General features: G+C 44.8%; 1 protein-coding gene across 19 annotated transcripts in view; it reads left to right on the top strand.

Moving 5' to 3' along the window:
- Window positions 1–15665, top strand: part of LPIN1 (lipin 1) — a 143265-nt gene that overhangs the window by 80286 nt on the left and 47314 nt on the right. For 7 of the 19 annotated variants that reach the window (XM_015111731.3, XM_077960112.1, XM_077960113.1 and 4 more), the window contains 6 exons: window positions 1438–1638; window positions 3637–3732; window positions 6907–7214; window positions 9148–9273; window positions 11431–11538; window positions 14863–14989. In XM_015111731.3, the coding sequence (XP_014967217.3) occupies window positions 1438–1638; window positions 3637–3732; window positions 6907–7214; window positions 9148–9273; window positions 11431–11538; window positions 14863–14989 (966 nt within the window). The remainder of the gene's footprint in view (window positions 1–1437; window positions 1639–3636; window positions 3733–6906; window positions 7215–9147; window positions 9274–11430; window positions 11539–14862; window positions 14990–15665) is intronic. The other 12 variants (XM_015111738.3, XM_077960123.1, XM_077960124.1 and 9 more) reach the window with 2 other exon arrangements.

Below are 15665 nucleotides of genomic sequence, written 5' to 3'. Positions count from 1 at the left end.
CACTGTCCCGCAGTACCCTGTCCACCTTCTCATCTGACATCTGAGATGTCCTCCTCCAAGCCCGCCTCCAGCGCCAGCTCCTCTGATGCACCTTCTTTCCTTGATCATAACTCCCTTAGTGTTTACTTAAAACAAATTCAGCGACACTGATATTTATTTTAGTTTGTGTGTGCGTGTGTGTGTGCGCGTGCGTGCTACTGCACTCCAGTCACACTCAGCTCACTGCAACCTCCACCTCCTGGGTTCAAGTGATCCTCCTACCTCAGCCTCCCAAGTAGCTGGGACTACAGGTACGCACCACCACGCACAGCTAATTTTTGTGTTTTTAGTAGAGATGGGATTTTGCCATGTTGTTCAGGCTGATCTCAAACTCCTGGGCTCAAGCCATGTACCTGTCTCATTCTCCCAAAGTGCTGGGATTATAGGCATGAGCTACTATGCCCTGCTAGTTCCTTGTATATTACCTCTGTTTCCTTCACGAGCCTGTGAGTCCCTCCGGGGGACAGGACTTTCTTCTTTATCTGTGTGTTGTGGCCCCAGGCCCTGGAGAGGAGATGGCCTGAATGTTTGCTGAGTGGATTGCAGTTGATAGCCGGCCAGCAGCCCAGAGCGCTGGTGTTCCCTGCCGCTGGAGAGCAGTGGAGAGAAGTCAGACACACAGGCAAAGGCCACATGGAGATTGTCACAAACAAAAATCCTTCATTTCCCTTCTCCAGTAAAAACAGTCATTTGTTTTTCCAACTAATATCAAGTAGCTAGTGTGATTGGCATGGTGGGGGATCCTAAGCTGTATGAGATAGTCTCTGTCCTCTACAGTCTTGAGATTTAGTGTGCGAAATCTGTTCATCGTGACAGAAGAAGGGGCAGGCGGCAGTGGTCCTAGGGACAATATAAACAAGCTTCACGGGACTACAGAGGAGACAGGGCCCAGGGACAACTGAGATTAGATGTCATGGGGTCAAGGCTGTCTGTGCTGGACTCTGGGAGAGTAGAGACTGGTGGGCTTGCTGTGGGAGTTGGGGTGATGGGCCGTGATGGACGACCCTGATGGACCGTGATGGGCCGTGATGGACGACCCTGATGGACCGTGATGGGCCGTGATGGGCCGTGATGGACCCTGGTGGGCCGTGATGGGCCGTGATGGACCCTGATGGACCCTGATGGACCCTGATGGGCCGTGATGGGCTCTGATGGGCTCTGATGGGCCGTAACGGGCCGTGATGGACCTTGATGGGCCGTGATGGGCCCTGATGGGCTGTAATGGGCCACAGTGGACCCTGATAGGCCATGGGGGTGGACGGAGCATATTCCAGAAACGAGATGAGCTGAAAGTTGAGTGTGTAATCTATGTTTTTAAAATGGTGAGCAGTTCATTTTGATTGGCTCTTCCTTTGATTAATTGTGTGTCTGTGTGTGTGTTTTTTGTCTGTTTTCCAGGCACAGACCATGAATTACGTGGGGCAGTTAGCCGGCCAGGTGTTTGTCACCGTGAAGGAGCTCTACAAGGGGCTGAACCCCGCCACGCTCTCGGGGTGCATTGACATCATTGTCATCCGCCAGCCCAATGGAAACCTCCAATGCTCCCCTTTCCACGTCCGCTTTGGGAAGATGGGCGTCCTGCGCTCCCGAGAGAAAGTGGTGAGCTCTCAGGGCACGGGGACCTGGCACCGGCTCTCCTTAGAGAATGCCCTTGCACTCTGGTGACGCCACCTGTCTTGAACTCTCAGACCCAGAGTTTTAGGTCTCCATTAGAAATGGTCAGTCATGGAACTGACAGTGACTAATTGAAATTATTCTAGTTAGCATGGCTGTGTAAATTAAAGTGCCGTGGCACACACCACTGTTTATTAAGCTCCTGTATCTGTGGGTCAGGAATTCAGGCAGAGCACAGTGAGATGGTTTTTCTCTGCTCTCTGGGGCCTTAGCTGGAAAGGTCAAAGGCTGAGGGCTGGAATCATCTGAACACTCACATTATTTGTGACCGTTGGTTGATTCTGGCTCTTGGCTGGGCTCTTCGCTGAGGCTGTTGGTCATACCAACTACCCATGGCCTCTCCACGTGGCCAGGGCACCCCACAACACAGTGGCAGTGGTGAGGTGAGCATCTTGAGAGGGAGGAAGCCAGGCAGATGCTGGATCTTCTTATGGCCTAGCCTTGCAAGCCACATGGCATCACCTCTGCTGTGCTCTACTGGTTGGGACCGTCACAAGCCTGCCTGGGCTCAAGGGGAGGAGAAATAGGCTTTTCTTGGTGGTGTCAATGGAAGAAGGATAAAGTTCATACATTTAGAGAGGAGAACTAGGTTGTTGCTTTGCCTGCTGGGTGGCCAATTCTGACAGGCTGGGAAGTGTAGCCTCCGGCCAGAAGCAGAAACAGACGGTTTGAAGGAGGGGCAAAGAGACCAGGGATTTCTGGGATCACAGAATCTACATATTTAATTAGCCACAGGAGGGGGGTCACGAGTGTTCAGGAGAGGAAAACATGCACATGTGCAGCTGAGCTTCTTGCCTCTCCATGGGACCCATGTTCAAAACATGATGGCACTAGCACCAGCCAAGGGTGGAGTTTTGTGGTGTCTGACATCAAAGGGTGGAGCAGAGGAAGGGAAAACCCTCAGGGCACATTCTCCCTAGATGGGTCAGGACTAGTTCCTGGGCTCTTATTAGGCCAAAAAAAAAAAAAAAAGGCAGAGCCGCTTCTTTTGCTGATACCAGTGCAGAGTCTTTTGAAAGGGCTGGTTTCTGTTTGGCCCTTTTGAAATGGCGGTTACTGAGGTGGGGTATGAGGAAGCATGTCCTATCTCGCATTCCATCATGGCCTTGAAGTCAGTTCTCAAGGTTTCTCTGGCATCTCCTTGACCGAGAGGGGGTCCATTCAGTCAGTTGTGAGCTTAGAGTTTTATTTCTAGTTTATTTTCAGGAGTGGCAAAGGTTCTGGAAGAGCAGGTAGGACCGGGATATTGATGTGGCCAGTTTTAGAAGACAATCTCCACACAAATGGAAAGAAACAAATATTTACAAATAGACATTTCATGCCCCCACCTAATGTGGATTTTGGGATGATGTCTCATGATTCGTTCTTTGAGTTAAGTTCAAGTGGAAGCTCTTCCTTGAGTATGGGTGAAGGATCCCAGCCAATAGTTGGTGAGTTTTCCAGGGTGTAATTTCTAATGTCTGGGGCTGGGGAAGCTTTGATTGCAGCTTGAACTCTCACCAGCCGTGTGACCCTGGTCTGGTCACTCCTCTTGTCTGGCCTAGCTCCTCAGCCAAAAAAGGAGGAGCTAGACCAGGTGGTCTCGGAGAAATCTTTCTATTAGCTTACTACAGAAATAACTACAGTTTTTGCCACTATTTTTAATAATTATAATAATGGCCAAAACCGCAATTATTTTTGCACCAACCTACTGCTTTGGGTTCCTTCTTTCCTGGTCAGGGGCCTGCCCTCCTGAACCCAGAACTCCTCCAGTGCTCAAGTGACCGTTCCCTTGGATGGGACTGCCTGACTGAGACTGGGAGTTGTGCGGCACTTCAGGGTATATGTGATGACAGCGTATCCACAGAGACTTGGCTCTCCCCATGAGGTCCCCTGTTCTGGTGAAAGCAGCTCATTCTTTTCTTAACCATCTTTTCCCCTCAGGTTGACATAGAAATCAATGGGGAATCTGTGGATTTGCACATGAAATTGGGAGATAATGGAGAAGCATTTTTTGTTCAAGAAACAGATAATGATCAGGTAAGGAAGGCTGGGTGGTCAGGGTTACTTCCTAGTTTTGAGCTTTGAGCAATGGTTATCTGGAGACACCGCGGAAGTTTGTGCAAAGTAATACTGGCCCTGGCTGTGTGGACAATGGGGCAGAGAAAAGTGGGCTTTGCTCTGTATGAGGGATTTGAGCCAGATGGCCTGGGGGTGTGCTGAGTCCACACAGACTCAGCTCTCCTGGCTGGCTTCAGTTTGCTGACTACTTCCCAGGAGACAGAGGGATGGACTTCACACATGGGCCTGGACCATTGTCAGAGGTGTACAGATTACACTGGTGTGTCAAATCTCAAATGCCCAGTGTTCTTTTATTAGTGAGTGACTGAATTACTTTAAAAAATATTTAAAAAATTTTAATAGCTTTATTGAGATATACGTCACATATATACAATTTACCCATTTCAAGTGTACACGTAGTGGTTTTAGTATATTTACAGACAGGTGCAACTATCACCACCAGTCAAATTTAGAACATTTTCATCACCCCCAAAAGAAACACCATACCTTTTAGATATCGCCTCCCCTATACTCTACCCCCAACCCCTGAGCCCTAAGTTACCACTAGTCTTTCTATCTCTTATAGATTTCCTTATTCTGAACTTTTAAATGGAATTATAGTATCCCATCTTTTGTGCCTATTTTTTTTGATTAATGTTTCAAGGTTCATCCAGGTTTTAGTATGTATCAATATTTTATTCCTTTTTATGGCTGAATAGTATTCCATTGTATCCATAGACCATGTCCATTCATCTGTTGCATTCATCATTACAAACAACTTGAATTGTTTCCACCTTTTAGCCATTGTAAACAATGCAGCTGTGGACATTTGTATACAAGTTTTTGTGTGGACACATGCATTTGGTTTTTCTTGGTTATATACCTAGGAATGGGATTGCTGGGCCATGTGGTAACTTTACATTTAACATCTGAGGAACTGCCAGACTGTGTTACAAAGCAGCTGTTCCATTTTATATTCCCACCAACAGCACACAAAGAGTTCTGATGTGTCTACATCTTTGCCAACACTTTTCTGATTTTGTGATTCTAATCATTCTAGTGGATGTGAAGTGGTATCTCTTTATGGTTATGATTTGCATTTTCCTAATAACTAGTGGTGTCTGACATCTTTTTATGCACTTATTGGCCATTTCTGAATCTTTGGAGAAATGTCTATTCAGATCCTTTGCTAGTTTGTGTGTGTGTGTGTGTGTTTTTTCTTTTTTACTACTGCCATGTATGCCTTCATTATATATTCTAGGTACAAGTCCCTTATCGGGTATATGATTTGTAAATATTTTCTTCCATTGCGTGGGTTCTCTTTTCACTTTCTTGATGGTGTCCTTTGCAGCATGAAAGTTTTTAGTTTTAATGAAGTCTAATTTCTTTCTTTTTAAAGTTTGTGTTTACCTTTTTAATGTGTGCTGTTTTTTCTTTTGTTGTGCATGATTTTGGTGTCATATAACTTGTAAGAGTCCTTTGCCAAATCCAAGGTCATGATTTATGGTTATGTTTTCTACTAAGACAAACCACGTCTTTAACTCTTTTGTTCACAGATGAAGCACCTTAAAGGGGTCTGATGTAGGGGTTCCTGAATGAAATCAGCTTGAACTAGTTCCTTTCCAGGAAGGCAGCCATGATTAAAAAGGAATGGCTCTTTATAGCTCCAGGTTTTAAAGCAAGTGTCTGTAATTGCAGCTTCGGGACAGAACAGTCCCAGGCACTGCCTCCATCCTGCCCACCCAGAAGGGTGGTGCCTGGGGAGGACCCAGCATCTCCCCTTCCATGTTCTAGAGTAACCCTGTTGATACTGGGGATCCCTGCCCACCTGGTCTTCACCTCTCTTAGATGGGAAGACTCCGAAAATACTAATTGGTTCCTAATGGCCTTTGACAGAAACTCTTTCCACTGCATGTGGACACCTGCATTTTTAATTTCTATTTGTACCTGGCTTTAGATTCTTGGCTGCCGGAGCTGAGGAAGCATTTTGGGCCAGCATGCAGCGGGACCTATATGGGGCCTGCTTGCTGGTCTTGCTGGTCTGACAGGGTGCCTGTGGTGGGGGGGTGGGGCCTTGGAGGCCAGAGTATGTTCAGCAACATACAGATGCCTCTTAGGGCCCCCGGGATGCTGCTGGAAGCTGGGGAGCCTGTGTCCTTCAGCACTGCTTGGTGTTGCATGTGCCTGCGGGGGTCTGCCTGGCTGCCCATTCCCTTCCAGCCCGCAGACAGCAAGAGCCCTTCTCTGCTCTTGACCTGAGAATTTGTGCTGCTTCTCTAGTTGGTCTAGTCCAGCAGCCAGGTGAGATGACCTCTCACAGCTGCATGTCTCAGGTGTAGATGTTATATTTCAGCATGTCTGATGCTCTCCAAACCTGCTTGAATGATCAGCAGCACATTTTAATTTATTCCCTCTGTTTTCTGTATATTCTTATTGTCAACAAATTTCTCATACAAAACGAGGCATTCATTAATAAAATGATTACTAGGGTTTTATAAAAACTGCTGAATCTTTACAAACAACTACTAAATGGACAGGTTGTGCTTTTTCCTTTTGTCTTTATAGAGAGGATCAGCATCTGCTTCCTTGATGTTCAGGGCCCTCCCTGGGCCCTGGTGCAGGCAGATTCTTGGGTGGGGCTGTCGGTTGTTTTATGTGTTTTTGGGTTTTAGATCATTATTATCTTAACTCAGTGCATATAAAAAATACACAATACACATTATCTCTCTTTCTCTCTCTCACACTCACTCACGCACACCCACATCTACACAGAAGTGCCAGAGTGCATCCAATTCTCAGCATAATATGGTGAGTCAAAGCTCATTTTTTTTCTCTGTGCTCTGGATATTTCAGCCAAAGTTGAATTTTGGAGGCTTGAGATCACTGAGAATTACCTCCCATTGTTAAAATTACAGAAATGCAGGATTGAGTACAAAGTGGCGTTCAGCACATTGTTGGCTTTCTGATCGTCTACCAGACTGGGCAGCCACATCTCCTGGTCACCGTGGCTGTGGCCTCTAGCTGGGCTGTCTGCTGTGGACCTCCCCCGGAGGTACTTGGCCTCTGAAATGAATCCTGGAGGCCTCTGGCAAGGCCCTGCTCCTTTCACCCGAATTAACGAGGCTTTTTTTAGAAAATGTGTTCTTTTCTCAGGAAGTCATCCCCATGCACCTGGCCACCTCCCCCATCCTGTCAGAAGGAGCTTCAAGAATGGAATGTCAGCTGAAAAGAGGCTCTGTGGACAGGATAAGAGGCCTGGATGCCGGCACGCCAGCCCAAGTGATCGCTCCCAGCGAGACGCCGTCAAGCAGCTCTGTAGTAAAGAAGAGAAGGAAAAGGAGGAGAAAGTCCCAGCTGGACAGCCTGAAGAGAGATGACAGCGTGAACACATCTGAGGATGAGGACATGTTCCCCATTGAGATGAGCTCGGATGAGGCCATGGAGCTGCTGGAGAGCAGCAGGTAATAACCGTCCGGGGTGGAGGGGCTGCACCAGAATCACAGTTACCCGTTCAAGATTATTTTTATAAACTTCCCCCCCATAATTCCTTATTCTTTTATGTGTTTTAGACCAGTGGTCCCCAACCTTTTTGGCACTAGGGACCAGTTTTGTGGAAGACAATGTTTCCATGGACTGGGGGTGGATGGTATTAGGATGATTCAAGCATATTACATTTGTAGTGCTCTTTTTTTCCATTACTATTACATTGTAATATATAATGAAATAATCATACAACTCACCATCGTGTAGAATCAGTGGGAGCCCTGAGCTTGTTTTCCTGCAACTAGACAGTCCCATCTGGGGGTGATGGGTGACAGATCATCAGGCATTAGATTCTCATAAGGAGTGCGTGCCCAGATCTCTCACATGTGCACTTCACAACAGAGTTCCCGCTCCTATGAGAATCTAATGCTGCCACTAATCTGGCAGGAGGAGGAGCTTAGGCGGTCATGTGAGGGATGGGGAGCGACTGTAAACACAGATGAAGCTTTGCCAGCTTGCCTGCCACTCACCTGCTGCTGTGTGGCCCAGGTTCTGACAGGGACACGGACCCCAGGGGTTGGGGACCCCTATTTTAGGCTGAATTTTGGAATCATGTGGACCCAATCTTAGAGTGGTATAAAGATTTGCTGTGCTGTAGCCAAGAGACAGTTGGTGATGCTAAACCTCCTTGGCTGATCACTTTAGCAGCCTGGGATGGAGTCAAGAAACAGGAACTGAGCAAATTAATAGTTCATGACCAAACCTATTTTCTTGGAACCTATTTATTCTTATTTGAGCACCAGCCGTGCACAGTTGGGCTGATTTATAGGCAAGCGCTGATTTCAGGCTTAAAAGTGAATGAAGAAAATGCTGTTTTCTCTATAAGCAAACTTTTTCCTTTTTAATGTTGACTTAGGTCCAAAGTTTAATGGAAATTTTGTTTCCCTTTTCTTTGCTTTTAACAGTGTAGTGAAATTCTGTTTGTATGTATTACTGTTTTGGTGAAAAATGCCAGTTTTAAAAGATAAAATTCATTTTGAAAGGATATTTGATGTTTCAGATTTTTATGTAATTCAGTGTAATTTTTGATAATTTTGTTAACATAAAGAAAGGATAAGGAACATCAGGAGTATCTTCCTGCGTCATTATTTGGAATAGAATATATCTCTTTTTTTTGGTGGAAAATAAATGTCAACTGGCAACGAATATTGCTTTTCCCAACTACAGCCTCTCACCTGTGACAGGCTCAGAACCAGGGTCATTAGGCTTCTTATAATTGCCTTCTCTGCATGACGGTTAAGTCCAAACTGTAGTGGTAGGTGTTCCAGGTAACATCAGCATACAGACAATGGCCTCTGCATGACTGAAATTGTGAACTGTATTTAGTAGTGAGTGTGCTTATACCTGAAACTAGGTCGTTTGCAGTTATTCTGTAACCATAAGGCATGTTTGGTTGATGCCATTTATTTCTTCTGCTAGACGAAACATGATCAGCGTGTGGTCACTGAGTTATTCGGCAGCTCTGCCTGTACCTGGCAGGGGTTTTATACCACCCTCCGGCCGGTTTGGGGCCGCTCTACTTCCCAGGCTTTTGGAATGTGACTGTGTAGGGTAACAGAAGGTGGCATGATGGGAGGAGCCAGCAGCGTGATCACCACACGCGTGTCTGAGTCCAAATGCCGAAACAAAATCATTTTACATTTAGAATTCAGCCAAAGCATTAGCACGTAGACACATTTATGGATGCCGGTATCACTTTTTCCCCTTCCACTGCCTGGAACAGGTCTGGGTGTTTAAAGAGATTATGTTAATTACAAAGCACTTAGAGCTAATCAAGAAAAAATTGGAACTTGATTGTGAATCTATCATTAAGAATTCTTTGACTTTAGTCTTCTTTTTTTTTTCCTCCAGAACTCTTCCTAATGATATGTCTCCATTCCAAGATGATATTCCTAAGGAAAACCTCTCCCCGACCGTGATTTACCCTCAGTCAGCCTCATACCCTAATTCAGATAGAGAGTGGTCGCCCACTCCCAGGTAAGCTGTTCCCCTGGCCCAGGGGAACAATTCTAAGAAAAGAATGAAATAGAAATGAAAAGTGAAAATAATTAGGATCAGGAAAACCACAGTGCAGAGTAGGAGGTACAGATGAGGATTAAAAACAGAACATGTTCAGATCATACACTTATATCTGGGGTCAGACTCCGTCTGCAGATATGGCTGTAGCTCCCTGGAGGTGAACTTGAAAGGAAAAATGTGTAAATTACATCATGCTAATTGTTAATAGGAGAAAACACAGTGGCAGAGCCTTTCTTGATACTTAGCCCTAAGTAAAATTCAAAAACACAGGCATTGCTTCAGGAGCCGCTGAGGTCATTCAGAGCTATTAGAATGATGCCTCCCCCACACTTAATCCATTCTGCCGAATTCAAGAATATTTATTTCCCTGAATGAACTCACAAGTTGCCCTAGAGGAGAACTTGGAGAACTAGAGCTGCTCACTGTGCAAATACCATCCCGATGACCCCAGAGATGTTTACATCAGTGAAGCCTGTGGGAATAGTGAACCCCCCAGCTAGTTTTCAAAGGACTGGGGGAAGAGGGTAGCTTTAAATCCTGTGTTCTCACACAGGAAATAATATAACCCCCACTGGGATGAAAATTCATTCTTGGGTGGCAACAAAATCGTAGACATTATAATGGTTTGTGGTCTCTAAGGGGCCATAGCATTCAAATCTCGTGGTGGGTGGATTCAAATCTCGAACTCAAATTCGAATGCTCGGGGGTGTGGTGATAATGAAAAAGAGACCGAGAAACGCTGGTCTAAATGCCAGTGACATCCTTGGATTATTCGTACACCTCATGCTTTAGATTCACTTCTGGAATCTGAAGTAGAAGTGTGCGAGCTCTTAGAAACTCTGGGTTCCTGCCTAAAGCCAGTCTTATCAAAACGCTACCCCGGTTCCAGTTTGATCAGGGTAACCTTGTGCATTAGCAAGCAGCAGTCGCCAGTGTGTGCTGACATGGAGGCTGGAGAGAAAATAGATACGTCCCATGTCTGGTTTCCAGCTAATACTGATGTCGAAGGCTAGTCCAGCAGGCTGAAGCTGAGGCCTGTGACAAAGTCCCTGCATGGAGGTCGGCCTGCGTCAGAGCCTAGCCCTGTTCAATAGAAACATAATAACTAGCTCCACATGTAATTTTAAGATTTCCAGTAGCCCTATTTTTAAAAAGTTAAAAAAAGATGAAATTAATTTTAAAGCTATATTTTATTTGACCACAATATTTCCAAAATATCATTTCAACAAGCAATCAATTTTAAAGAATTATTAATGAGATACATCACATTTCTGTTTTCATACCAAGTCTTTAAACTCCATTCTGTATTTGACATGTGCAGAACATCCCAATTTGGACCAGCCACATTTCAAGTGCTCAGGAGCCACCTGTAGCTGGTGGTTTATTATAACGGACAGTGCAGATATAAGACCTTTCTAGATTCTCATTCTTTCTCTAGGTGTGTGGAGATAAAATAGTGGAGGGAAAAATAGTGGTGTAGGAGGAAAATAACGTAGAATATTTAGAACCCAATAATGGATTGAAAACTCTGTTCAAGCACTGTAGGTTAATTTTAAGGATTTAAAAGAAACACTTTAAACGCAACTCTGAGCATGTTTAATGCTCCAAACATCTGTAACGTTTTGCCTCACGAATGCAGCACAATGACTGAGTCAGGTTATGTAGCTTGGACCGTCACCAAATGGAATGACAAATTAGGATAAATAGTTACATTTCCACACTTGGAATTAGGTATTTTCTGTAAAGAGACAGTTGACAGCACACACGATCAGATTTTTGGATTTTGTAGTTTGATTCAGCACCAAAGTGTGACCAGAGACGATCACTCCTACACGTGGGTGAAACAGAAAGTGAAATAGGTCATTTGGCAGTTTCCTGTTTTTGTGTCTCAGAAAATTCACCCTGGTTTCTTAGCAATTTCAATATCCAGTGCTCTGCCGTTATCAGATGCCTGAGTTGCTTTATTTTCTTAAAAATGTCATTGTTGAGAGTAGTCAAATACTTGATATAATCTTATATATAATCTTTATATAATATACTTTATATAATCTTACTTGATGTCATTGACCTCTGATTTTGTCTTTCTTTTAATGTGTATCACGTGGTGGTATCCAGTAGCCTGGTAGATTGCAAAAGGACTGCCCCTCATCTTGCAGATGCGGCCGAGGGAGGTCTGTCTAGTTCTTGCCCTCCACAGTCTTCCCTGTTCCATCCTCCGGAAAGGTAGAGGAGTTACTTTCCCCATTGGGATGTATTCAATAATGAAAAATTTGATCTAACTCTTATTGTAAGTGTATTTTACCATTAACCAAATTACTTATGAAGAAAATACGTGTAGATTATATGAAGTGAAAATTTTGATCTAACTCCTACAAATCGATTTCACTAACCAAATTACTTATGAAACAATATGTCTATAGATTACTCTCTTCCTTTCATTACAAGCATTTGTAGATGATCAGATTTTTTTTTTTTAATTCCTAAATTTGACTCTCTGGAAATGATGGTTAAGCAAATAATTTTACCTAATTCTGTGGAGTGCTTTGAAAATGAGAATAATGAAATATAGTTTGGGAATATGATCTTCTGTTTTCTGTCTAGGGTTGTTTGACAAATAAGTTTACAAGATATTTTGGGAATACCACTTGAATTTATTATAACCATTTAAGCAGTTTATTGGGCTGTCTGAATAATGGAGTCAGACACTTTCCACAGCATTTCTAGAACAGAATCTTGGAGAATGGGCTGGGTCTCAGGCTGAGGATCACAGGGTGGTGTGTTCATTCGATGCAGTCATCTCAGATTTCTGCCTTCATTCCCTCAGTTTTGACCTACCTACTTTATGGACTTACATGGTTTACTTTATAAGCCCTTAGCAAAGGAAGCTACGATTAATCTGTACATGGGAAAACCTTTTTTTCTTTTTGATTAAAGAACCAGACCTCAGGATGTACTTCATTCAGAGGCTACATTTGCAGAAGAAAAGTCTGTTTAAAATGAGGAAGACAAAGTCGTAAACAGTTATAACTAATTAGCCTTATTGGGACTGGCAAAAATACTGAAAACTTTGATAAGGCTAATAAATACCTTATTTATGAACATCAGTCTCGACCTTGTAAGCTTACTTTTTTGAACAACCCCTTGATCTTAAAATAATAATATTTGATGACAGAGCACTTTGGAGTCATCTTTCTGGTAAATCCCACTTGGCAGTGGGCCCCGTTCCTGGGTCCTCTTCGGTTGGTCTGAATTCCCTCGGTGATGGTCGGCAGAAAGCGCATCTGTGTTTGTGCACAGGACCTTTGAAGAAGGGCTGCTGTGGCCTGAACGGGCAGCATTTATGGTGGTGGCCTGTTTGCTGTCGGGGAGGGACTTGCAGCTTAGACTTTCGTGTAGGGCTGGGCTCCTTATGCATGAGTTGGCACGCTGAGTTTCTCTACGGCTTTGTTTCGTGGCTTGCGGCTTTTATGAAGGGACCAGAATGTTAGGAACTCTGGAGTTGGAAATCGCTGCAGGAGAACCGTGTTCCACATTTTTGTTCTTCTAGAGCAGAGGTTGGTAAACCACGGCCCATGGATCAAATCTGGTCTACCATCTGCCTCCATCAAGCTTTCCTGGGCATAGGCAGTTGGTTTACATACTGGCTGTGGCTGCTTTCACACCACCACTGCAGCGAGTAGTTGCGACAGACGTCATAAAACCCATAAAGCCCGCGTATCTGCCACTGGGCTCTTTACAGAAAATGTTTGCCGACCCCTGCTCAGAGCAAGCTTTGTCTAAAGGACTTTATTTCATTTAGTGGCAGTGAGATAATTTATTGCTCCAAAGAACTTACAGCCAAATATGTTCTATTTTGTATGGTAAAACAGTGGCAAGAGCTTTTTAGACAAATACTTTGAGGTTTGGGCACAGCACCATTGAGGATGAGAAGCCGGTTTCAGTGGACTTCCTCCATGATGATGCTGGAGAAAGAGTGGATTCAGGTCAAACTTGTAGGTACCAAGGCCCCTCGCTGGAGGCCACAGCCTGCGCTTTTCCCATTGCAGTGATACTGAACATGTGACTGTAGATGCTTCAGTGCCAAAAAAGCGTTGTCTCTTTGGAGAAGTCCAGTTGTAGAACTGGAGGAGCAAGGAGGTTGAAAGGCCGGGAGGTTTTCCCACATGGATGTGTGGGGACCCCACGTGCCTTCTCGTAGGACTGCTCCCTAAAGGGCAGAAATGTGTGTCTGTCGGGAGCAGGGTGTCCCGTTGCAGAAGCTCTCCTAGTGTGATGTCAGGAGCCTCCTCTCCCCAGGCAGGAGAAAGAGAGCGCACAGGCTACCTCGTGGCAGCATGTCGTTAGAAGGGCTGGGAGTCAGGGACACCAAGGGAGCAGGGACCACCCTCTGCCTCTCCGTGTGAGATGAGAGAGGGGGCGCTTGGTCTAGCTACTCTCTGCAGCTTGAGCAAAGAGATTCAGGATCAGTTTAGCCCATAGGGTCCCTGTTTGTTGGATACAAGTTATGGATCATCATGAACTCACCTTGTATTGACAGGAAAGTTGTATTCAATTGGAGTTGAACTCTAACTCAAAGATCAATGAGACCAGGAGCATCAGTCCGAAGAATAGATAAGGTCTGGGAAAGAAGATGGCAAGGGAAACTGCAAAGCTTTATTTCCTGCTTTGTCTGAAAACTCTGCGGTCTTCCTCTAGAGGAAATGATGCGGGAAAATAAGCAATAATTAACCATGTTATTATGCGGCAATAAATAATTACAAGAGTTGCTGCTGTAAATAATATTTCTCTAAGTTGTTTAGAATACGGTGAGGATCTTGTGGATAAGTTAGTGAATTTTGGATGGTTACTTTGGCTGGGCAGAAGTAAGACCTCATTTGGGTCTTCAGAGTAAAAATTCAGGAAACATGGAGGTGGTTACTGAGTGAGCCTCAGCCAGTTGGTGAGTCCCTTGTCAAATATTCCTGGAAGACATAAGATCTTAGAAAATTTCAACTTGGAGGCTCCTGCCCAACATTATCGAGTTTATTTGTGGCATCCAGCATCTTTGGTAAAACTGGCATATGATATAATTCCCTGTTTCCGAAGCCAGTGCAGATTATAAATATTTAAAATATAGACTCTAATTAGAGTGCCTGCCCGAGCCAACCAAGACCCTTTTGCAGCCCTCTGACAGCAGAGGAACTTGGTTTGGAAGCCAAATGCAGGAGATGCGAGTGCAGAGTGGGGTGGGGAAGAGTGGTCTTTCTGAGGTAAGAACAGACTATTTTTCCCTTTCTCTTTCCATCTCTTTCTTTTGTAAAACATACTTTTCTCCGCGGTGCAGCAGGCGGCAGGGTGGGGCGGGCGACCGACCCACGGGGAGCGCCTTCCACAGGACGCGCTGCACTGCCCCCTGGTGGCCGGAGGAGGGATTTGTCATGAGGCTCTGCTCCGGGCGAACGACAGCTGGGGGTGCATTTTCCGGACTATTTGAGCCATGGAGCTGGGCCCAAAACATTTACAAAAGTTTCTTTTCCCACCTTAATTTTCGCTTTGTGTTTTCTTAAGTCCTTCCGGTTCCCGACCTTCAACACCTAAAAGTGATTCAGAATTGGTCAGCAAGTCCACGGACAGGACGGGGCAGAAGAACCTAGAAATGCTCTGGCTGTGGGGAGAGCTGCCGCAGGCTGCTAAGGTGAGCGTCTCTTCAATTCTGCCCCGGACCGAAGATTTCTAACTTAGCTTAAATGACATGGAATTAGTATCATAGCGTAGCCAAGAAACACAGCTACCAGGAGCCAGAGGTAAACCAAAATATATTAAGGATTAGCCTTGAATGTTGGAATTACTTTCTTCCACATTACCAACATTATAGAGGTCTCATTGCTTTTGTAGATTTTAAACCTATGGGATTCCTCTTAGGATTTACTTTTTTTTTTTGAAACAGAGTCTCACTCTGTCACCCAGGCTGGAGGACAATGACTCTATCTTGGCTCACTGCAACCTCTGCCTCCCGGGTTCAAGCGATTCTCCTCCCTCAGCCTCCAGAGTAGCTGGGATTACAGGCGCGTGCCACCACGCCTCACTGATTTTTGTATTTTTAGTAGAGACGGGGTTTCACCATGTTGGCCAGGTTGGTCTTGAAATGCTGACCTCAAGTGACCCACCCGCCTTGGCTTCCCAAAGTGCTGGGATTATAGGCGTGAGCTGCCGTGCCTAGCCAGGATCCACATTTTCTATCACAGCTAAATGCAAATTAAATTAAAGAAATACAACTTACACACAATCTTGCTGTCTTGAAACTGTAAACAAAAGTAGCTTCCAGCTCTTAATTCTGCTAGGTCAGTGATGACTGGAGCAAAGCCACAGGG

Source organism: Macaca mulatta, chromosome 13 (genome assembly GCF_049350105.2).
Source record: "Macaca mulatta isolate MMU2019108-1 chromosome 13, T2T-MMU8v2.0, whole genome shotgun sequence".
Taxonomy (NCBI): Eukaryota; Metazoa; Chordata; class Mammalia; order Primates; family Cercopithecidae; genus Macaca; species Macaca mulatta.
This window is presented reverse-complemented; position numbering and strand designations above follow the sequence as displayed.